General features: G+C 36.7%; 1 protein-coding gene across 1 annotated transcript; it reads right to left on the bottom strand.

Annotated features, from left to right (window-relative positions):
• Window positions 1–5,170: 5,170 nt before the first annotated feature.
• On the bottom strand, window positions 5,171–8,023 carry LOC146488344 (octopamine receptor beta-2R-like). The gene has a single exon (XM_085120168.1). It carries the CDS (start codon window positions 7,653–7,655, stop codon window positions 6,765–6,767), a length of 891 nt encoding a protein of 296 aa, XP_084976294.1. The 5' UTR covers window positions 7,656–8,023; the 3' UTR covers window positions 5,171–6,764.
• Window positions 8,024–9,969: the final 1,946 nt, after the last annotated feature.

Raw genomic sequence — 9,969 nt, forward strand, 5'->3', positions numbered from 1 at the left:
AACGGCTCTTAAAAAGTAAGATGTAAATTTAAACTTACAAGAGGCTATTTGATGAGTGATATGTCTAGTTTCGCTGATAGAATGAAATACATAACTGCATGTTAAGCATGCAGTTGTCTCCGCATCGAATAGAACCATGGGGAGGGTTATTTTGTGTGAAATTACGCAGTTTGGCGCTAACCAGTAAATTAATAAGGTTGTTGGTTCGTCAGAAGGCAACAAGAGGTGTGGATTTGAAAACGTTGGCGCAGCTAGGAGATGAAAACAGGATGTTGAGGTGTTTGTGAATCATGGGTCGGATACAGAACGAAGAGCTGGATTGTATGTGATAACAAGGGGGTACTTGTATAGTTTGGTCAGTATCGGAGGTGTCTTTGGCGGTTAGTGCGTCGGAGCGTGCGATGTGGTTAACGCGTTATATTTCTTGGTTGAGGAAAGCAGATTGTATCCACATTTGTAGAGATAACGTTTGAGTTTGTTTGTAAGGAACGTGAAAGTCTCGTCAGCTCGTCAGAAAGAACAAATATGTCGAACTCTGAGAGCTAAGCTGAATGGAATAGCTCTCTTAGGTTGCATTCGATTGACCTATTCCGGAATAAAAATAAGCGAAATAGCTGTTAGATTTATCTTTTAGGAAAATTTGGAAAGGCATTCCTACAAACTTTCACTGACAAATGGTAATTTAAGCGCGATTTTGTACTCCAGTAACTCCAAAACCCTCTTATGAGCGATTTCTTATAATCATTGTATGTATTCCTATTCCGGAATAGGGTCAATCGAACGCACCCTTAGTGTGTCTAGGATGACATAAAGATTGTACATAACAAGTATTGACGTTTGTCTGTAACCTTAGTGTAAAGGTCGGTAGTGATAGTGCCGTTTTATAGAGACACACTAACGTCTAGGAAGAGAAAAGATGTGAACTGGAATTGTTAGATGTAGATTTAATGTTGGGGTGAATGTTATTGACATAAGTGGTGAAGGTCTGGAGGTCGTCAAGAGAGTGTGACCATACCATGAAGATGTCGTCTACGTCTTCATTCATTCATTCATTCATTCCTTCCTTCCTTCCTTCCTTCCTTCCTTCCTTCCTTCATTCATTCATTCATTCATTCATTCATTCCTTCCTTCCTTCCTTCCTTCCTTTCTTCATTCATTCATTCATTCATTCATTCATTCATTCATTCATTCATTCATTCATTCATTCATTCATTCATTCATTCATTCATTCATTCATTCATTCATTCATTCATTCATTCGCTCGTCCATCCATCCATCCACCCATCCACCCATCCATCCATTATTGACATAAGTGGTGAAGGTCTGGAGGTCGTCAAGAGAGTGTGACCATACCATGAAGATGTCGTCTACGTCTTCATTCATTCATTCATTCATTCATTCATTCATTCATTCATTCATTCATTCATTCATTCATTCATTCATCCATCCATCCATCCATCCATCCATCCATCCATCCTTCCATCCATCCATTCATTCATTCATTCATTCATTCATTCATTCATTCATTCATTCATTCATTCATTCATTCATTCATTCCTTCTTTCCTTCCTTCCCTCCTTCATTCATTCATTCATTCATTCATTCCTTCTTTCCTTCCTTCCCTCCTTCATTCATTCATTCATTCATTCATTCATTCATTCATTCATTCATTCATTCATTCATTCGTTCGTCCATCCATCTATCCATCCATTATTGACATAAGTGGTGAAGGTCTGGAGATCGTCAAGAGAGTGTGACCATACCATGAAGATGTCGTCTACGTCTTCATTCATTCATTCATTCATTCATTCATTCATTCATTCATTCATTCATTCATTCATTCATTCATTCATTCATTCATTCATTCATTCATTCATTCGTTAGTACGTTCGTTCCGGTTCGTTTATTGTTCTTCCTTTCCGGTTTTAAACTAATATAGAGTTCCTAAAACGTTGCTTAATCTCTCAAGTGTGCCTTAGTAAATGAATCATGCCTAAAGGGATGTTTTGCATAAATACTTATACCAGTTCATGGCTAACAGAAGATCTTCTTTTTAACTCATGTACTGGGTCTCACGCAGGATAGTGAAAAATTTAGTTATGCATACTGCGAGGCTTGCTTTTTGGGAAATCAGCTGTGTTTGCCTTCTTAATGATACCCAATAGAATGGAACAAACAAAGTCCGTGGAGACGTTGAAACTTGTCTAATCAAAAATTCTGGCAATAAATTTCAGAATTAATAGATTACTAAACAAATAGGAATTTGATCATCTTTAGAAACGAAAAAACCAGTGATATAGGTGCATCGTTAAGTTAGTCCAGGTAAAGAGGAAAATGTATTGTAATTATAACCCCGGGAAAGCCTTCTCTGACTTCTTCGTCGTTCTCAAATTCAAACCTCTTTCAATAATAATAATAATAATAATAATAATAATAATAATAATGATGATAATAATAAAGGTTTTTTAGCATTCCAAAAATGAATTGGCTCTTCTATGCTAAAAAAAAGTTCCTATTCTACTCCAATCACTACACAAAACATGGTATAATATAATAATTTACAATAATATCATATTTTAATTTAAGAATTAAAATATAAAGAAACTAAAATGCAGATGTAATGAAATTCATCATTAAGTTTTAAGTCCCACGGCACTTCAGTGAAAAGCTATGTTTCACACATAAAAACGCGTTTCACACATAAGAATTCCGAAGATAGCAGTAGTTATACTAGTTCTCTAATTCTACATGTTGTCATCAGCTAACTAATATCCTCCAAATTTTAACACTCGCAAGGCTTATACTGAAAAGAATGCGTGATGAATGGCAGCAGTCTACTGAAAAAGACACGGTTTTTTTGCTTATACTAGTCAAACTCTCTGTTCGCTCGTACGCTTGAAACAGAAGACTTTTTTTCTTTTGTGGCTCAGTAAAGTAGGCGTTAAGCGGGAGTTTGCACGTAGATGTCACGGCTATACTGATTTTTCATTTAAAAAAAAAGAACTTTTTACCTTGGGCTGTGGCAGTTTTTCTATTGTAATTAAGCAAGTGGACGCTAAGATGACATGGTACCTTTTTAAATTAAAAAAAATTATAATAACCCAAATGGGGCGCAAAAATAACATTTTTTAATACGCAGAAACAAATGGTATATGAATTTGATTTGTTTTGTCTAGATGGCTAAAACAGCCATTTGTAACGTGAGTAATAAAATTTTAGCCTACTTTCAATTCAATTCATGTGTTGAAATTAATTTCTCCGTGATTTGAATATTAAGTGCAGCTACAAGACGTGAGCGATTGCTTCCGTTTTACTCTCATCGCTTTTTATTTACAATGAAGTGCCATCATTCAAATAATGATAGATCTTTTGTGCTTTCTGTGTTGAACATTGCTTCTCGGAACGAATTTGTGCGGGTGATCTTCTCAAAATTGCGAACGTTCTTGTTGTCAGTGAAAGTAAATATACGAAAGAATGACAGGGTAAAGCATGATGGGGGGCTTTGTGTTGATTTTGTGTTGAAAGGCTCATTAATATGTCAAAATCAGACAGAATAGATTTGCCGATAATAAAAGTACGTTCTCATTTTTTACCATGATTCCACAGTTATCATCTTAAACCTCCATAATTAGCCATCGCCGAAGCTAGTTGTATGCTAAAAAAAATTCTTCCTTAAGTTTTAGTTTAAAAGTGCTTAAAACCTTGCGTCCCAAGAACACCGGAGAGTATATTAAAATATATTTTGCTTCCATTATCGGAATCGTGATCTACGGATAAATGAGTACCCGAAACAACGTACACTTGTGAACTGAAAATAAACAAGTCTTTCTACTTGCCAGCCACCCCCCTGCAGTTTTGTTAAGAGTCACTTGGGGCGCAATTACTTTCCTTCGATAACCAAGAATTATAATTTTAAAATAATTGCAGCCTTTTACACAAGATGGCGGCCTATAAAGAAAGCTGTGGTGATCAAGCTGTCTTTTCTTGCGTAAGCGTTTATTTTAATTCAAAGGTGCCGAGACATCTTTCCCTCTATCCTCGACTTTTTCAATAACTTTCAATTAATCCTATATAAACAGTATGATTTCTTAACTCTCATCTACTTGCTTTCAAAATGGAAGAAAGATCGAGAAGCTAACAAAGAAATCAGTCATTACAGCTGCAAACAGCCTTAGGCAGACTGAAGAGAGTTAAGGTGTTTTAACAGATAGTTACATGAAAGCTTCACATATGTTATCACTGTTTTTTATCTCTCTAAAGTAGTCTATTCACAGTAAAGCTCAAGTCGGTCACGTCGAATGAACTTAAATCCCCAGAAAGCTTGAAGGTAGCTCAATAAAAGCGCGTTAGTTTTTTTTGAGAGGTGAAACGCATAAAAGTCGAATGGAGCGCAGATTTGAATCTCTTATTTAAAGTGGGCTATGCTCAGTGTAAAACTCTGACTGTTTTTCTTTGTTTCTACCTCTTATTGCCTGTCACACTTTTGTTCTACGTGAATTTATGCCTTTTCCTTGCTCAGGTTATGCCATTTGTGAGTTTGTCAGATTTCTTCACTGAGCACTGAGCATGTGCCGAAAAAAGTCTCATGTACAGTTAATAGCCCACACGATTGAAATTTGGCTTTTGTTTCGGTACATATAAAAACAGTTACACAGATAAAATATTCAGTTGGACAATAATAAAAATAATGAAATAAACGTAAGAAAAGGAAGAACGAAACAAAAAAGCAATCAAATTGAGCGACACGATCGATGAAGGAGCCATAAAAAAGATTTCATTTGAAAGCAAAATTTGTGGAACTACTAAATGCATTTATCGACGTAAACTCTGGCTGGCCATTATTAATGTTGATGAAATCTGAGATTTCCGTTTTTAACGCAACACAGTATTGCAAGTGAGAAACGCTCAGTTCGTCAACCTCATTACGCGGGATGCCCTCAGGGCAAACCGTGTCAAAATTTCGGTGGTTCTTAGTTCTTAGTCCGTAGGGGGTATTGCATGGGGGCAGTTTGTAGAGTAGTCTGCGGGGTAGTCGGCCGATCAGGGGTCAGTCTTTTTTAATTTATCTGTAAGGACGTGCAGGCTTCCTCGATCTGCATTCGATTTACATGGTCATCATTAAAAATGTGTAATTCTATATTTGTCGTTTTTCAGCTAGATTTGCACCATACTTTGCCAATAAAACAACGAGCATTTTAACGTTCAACTTTTATTTACAGCTACTCATGATTTTAAAGCCAGTTACTTGTGAAAAAGTTATGCTAATTTATGCTAAATCTTCTTTTTTCATCAGTTGATATATTAGAAACATATGACGCCCAAATGCGCAATATATTTATATAATATATCCTCTACATTCACGAGTTTCTCATAAGAAACTTTGATTCCGTTAGTGGTCACTTTGAATGCAAAGAGACTTTTTTAATAACACATGAGCTAGAATCCCTACGTTCCTGTCGTGGAAATTTGCATAGTATATTAAAAGATGTAGACATTTATTATTGACTTTCTTAAGCGTAATGGTGGCCTGTAAAGAAAGCTATGGTTACAAAATCTGATAGGTTTTAATACAGCTACCTTTAAATACACCGCTTTACGTAACCATGCTAACAAAGTGTTGCATGTTGCCAAAACTTGTTGAAATGTTTCAATACCTTTTAAAGCCTTTTGAGTACAAAATTGCCGAGACATCTGCTGTCCTCTACTTTATTCGTAACGTTCATTTTGATCCTTAGTTTATATATACAGTAGAAATAAGTCGCTAAACGTAAACCTATCAACACTTAATCAATAAGTTCCGCAAGCTTATAAAGCATTGGAAAAAACTTCTGAAGTCTAAAACCTTTTAAAATTATGCGCAAGCGTAAAGTACCGCATGTGTCAAAACTGATTCTTATCGTGCATATCATATTCACGTACGACAAGCAATGTTAACTCCTTTTCGTCAGGTAGATTGAAATGGTTATTCGGGTGAAATGTCCATTTGAAGGCACTAAAACGAAATAATGAAAAACGTAGGCTAAAACAACAACCATTTGTCTTTCATGAAGTTCACTACTAGCGGCGGAGGAGACCTATATGCCATCATTTTAATTTATAGTTGTCACCGTATTTTTGACACGACTAACGATTATTTAGTGAAGCTTACTTTATTGCGTTTGTTCCCACTGTGTGTATTGCTCTCAAACACATCATGTAGACGATCATTCATGATTGATGAAGTTTGACTCGATTACCACAACTAGCCGCGGAGGAGACCTATATGCCATCATTTTAATTTATAGTTGTCATAGTATTTTTGACACCACTAAGGATTATTGAGTGAACCTTACTTTATTGCCTGTGTTCCTACAGTGTGTATTGCTCTCAAGCACATGTAGACGATCACTCGATGATTGATGAAGTTTGACTCGATTATCACAGTTTCCATTTTATTTCAGTATTTAAATTTGCACACATAAGAATGTTTTAAAAGCTATCAAAACTGGTAAAATGAAAAACCGACAGAGACATAACTTATCACAGGAAATGTTTGAGACGACTTTCCACATTGTTTTTACAAGATGCTTTGTTAACAGTATTTGAAAATCATGCTTCTGTCAATTTTCAATATATTTGATAGTATATGCCCAGTTTCCATTTCCTCTTGTTTATTATTATTAAGGTGGTTTTTATTATGATCAGGGCGCAAAACATTTTCTGTATTAACATGGAGTTAAAATAACCATTTGTTCGGTAGTCCTCTATACTCTTTAAGGCAAATGTTATACGCTTGTTCCTGTTCGCTCAGAATTGCGTGTTGTCTTTTGTACGGTTTTTGCGCAAAAGAGTTTGTCAAATTCGTTTTTGATATCTCGTTTGAAAAGTGCATAAGCGAACGGATTCGCAGCAGAGTTTAGAATAACTAACAAGAAGACACTATTTAATATGTTTTTGTCTGTGGTGCACAACGCGGTGAAGTGGCAAAATGAACTATAAACCTCGAGCGCGTAGCAGAGGAGAAAAATAGTGACCACAGTTGTTAACACTTTGACTGAAGAAGTTGATTTAAGAGCGTACTTTACATTCGGCCGGTTGAAGCGTATCTGTGAGTTAAGTTGCGCGTCATGGCGGTGATGTCGCCTTGATGTAATGGCTACTTGCGTTGAAACAAGCAGTAAAACAGTGCAGGGAATAAATTCGAAGATAGTGGTCCAAACAATAACGCTGACCTTGAGATTTATGGTGAATAAATTGAACGTGGAGCAAATGGAGGGAATGAAGTAAACGAAGATTGGGATAAGCCAAGCGCCGACTGTCAAACCTGTGGCTCGTTTAGCAGTCATCAACGACACATACTGTAGCGGTTTAACAATGGCAATGAACCGATCAAGAGCCATCGCGCAAAGATTGCAGACGGATGAGTAAATCGCAAGCACCGCTATGTCATCGCTGATCATCGCGTACTTGCAAGACGAAGCCAACAGATGACAAATCGCGTGTCCTGGGTAGAAACATCCCCCAACGCACAAGTCCGCTACCGCAAGCGATAGTACAAAACGGTTTTTTGTAGTGTGAAGTCTTCGGCGTGTGACAATTAAATAAATAACAATTGCGTTTCCAGCAACAGCCAGCAATGAGGGTAGCCAGCCGGTATACCAGTACCATTCACTCATGATTTGCTTTTAGGGTTAACTTAAACGATGAAGTGTCTTCTTTCGAAACGAGCGCGTTCTGAATCTTATTTTCTATGGGAATAATTTTTCAAAGGCCATCTGCCTGTCAACTGATCATACAAATGCCTGAATTGACAGCTTAAGTACTACTGTCAATTTTTTTGAATGGTAATTTAATCAGAGGATTTTCTGCAATGTAGTGATGACATCAGAACAAGAATAAAAGTCGCGTTTGTTCGTGAACTTTCGTTAGTCACGTTTATAGAAAAAAACCCGATCTCTCACATGCCCTACAGTATTTCATTAGAAATACCTATTTATGATAAACAAACTGATAACAGTCATTGTTCTCATTGTGTTCACCATGGATAGAAATCTCCGATGATGAAGCAAAATAAAGAACCATGCAATCCGTGCCGTTTTTCATTTACAGTTTGCACTGGCTTGGAACATTTACAAATGTTGAGAAATAAAACGATGATTTCAGATTTAACTGCACCAGTGTTTACCAAAGTGCAGTTGTAGTTTTCCCAGTCCCCTGTATCTATACAAGAACTATTAAAAAAGAGACGAAAAGAATGGCTTCTAGAATATGAACGGGTTAATAACAAAGAATAAAGAATTAAGTTTCTCAAGTTTCGACTGTTTGAATGCCAGGGAAATTCAATTTATATAAAGACTGTCAATTTTAAAAGAAAATCATTTCTTATTTTATGACTCAGTCATACAGTGAATGGACAAGAACGTAGAATTTTGCTTGTCTCCAGGGTTTGCAATCACGCACTGGATGAACAAAAATGAGTAATCACAAGAGTGCCAGTACCTTGGCAGTGTCTTGTTCTGACGACCACGTAGGTTGCCAGTAGTACTATCTTGAGTACCTGAAGTTTTCGTGTTCTCCCGGCCCATGTGATTACGTATACAGAAGGCTGGACCATGGGTGCCCGTATATATCTACCTGGATTTTTGAAAACGGGCCAACCGAAGTCGTACTTCTTTATCAGTACCGTGCAAATGGTTGCCAATATAAACACAAAAGGTTGGGTAAACGCTTTTCCCTTCTTCTTTCTCCCTTTTCTTCTTTCAATTTTCTCTCTTTGGCATCATTCTGAACTTTCTCGGTGCCGTAAGACCAGTGATTCGGTGTCGTTTTACGAAAAGCGCTCATATTGAGTAATTTTCAGTGCCAGCACTCAGTGAATCCGTACCTGGAAGGTCAGTCGGCGGTGATTTGGCATCTAACAACACAGAAGAGATCGATAAGTTTCTCTTTTCTCTCAACTAGTGAGTGTTAAGGTGAAGATATTGTTTAATCAAGGAAAGTTGACTTCTGCCAGTAAAAAAACTATCTAAAAGATAAGTTCACGATAAAATTTGGAGAAAAACATGTGCATATTCATGAAAGAGTTATGTTCAAAACCAAAACAGAGGAATGCGTTACGTACGGGTTATTAACTGAACAGATCAAGAGGAAGTCAAGGCCATGATGAGTAATCAGCTTGGAGTGTATTTTAGTCAAAAGGGTTTGAGAGTCAACAGCAGTAAATGAGAACTGAAAGGGTTCTGGGCCATACGCATGATGATGGTGACGTCTGAGATTGATTATTCAACAAGATGATGTCCAAATGCTTTCATCTTCAAATGCCAAAGAACCAACAAAGTTGGTGAACTTTTGCTTGGAATTTCTTCCTCGATTTTTTTTATAAACAACACTTATTTCAACATTTGCTCTAAAAGCACAAAGGGCTCATCTAGAGAGCTTATACTGTTTACAATGCATATTAAAAGAAGAATACGTTTACACGTCACGATCTAACAAAAAACTATCAGAAAGTTAGCAGAAACGGTTTGACAAAGAAATAAACGATTGGACATACTGAAACAACCTTACGTTAGTTTGAAAATCATCATTAGAAATACCATCTAAAAACCAATAATGTTATTTTTTTTCTTATCTGAGGCACAATGCCATCTATTTCCAAGTAATTGTGCAGCGGAGTCAAACAAGTTTTCACGCAGAGCAGTAAAACTTGGACAGTATAGGACTGATAATGTTTCGCGTCTTAAATAGGTGCATCGCAAAGAGCACAGGCTGGTGAAGGGCAGCAATTTTTCTGAAAAAGTTGATAATTTAAGGCACTAAAAATATAAGTCTCAAATGAATGTGAGATATTGACGCTGGACGATGCCTAATATAAAAAAGGTGGTTACTAGATGAAAAATGCAAGCATTTCAAAAGGTTGCGCTTGAAAATGTCTAGACTGCTCCACTATTTTATTGATGAAAAAAAAAAAAAAGAGAATTCTTTAGGCCT

The sequence above is a fragment of the Pavona decussata genome, unplaced genomic scaffold, assembly GCF_977016875.1.
Source record: "Pavona decussata unplaced genomic scaffold, jaPavDecu1.1 SCAFFOLD_11, whole genome shotgun sequence".
Lineage (NCBI taxonomy): Eukaryota > Metazoa > Cnidaria > Anthozoa > Scleractinia > Agariciidae > Pavona > Pavona decussata.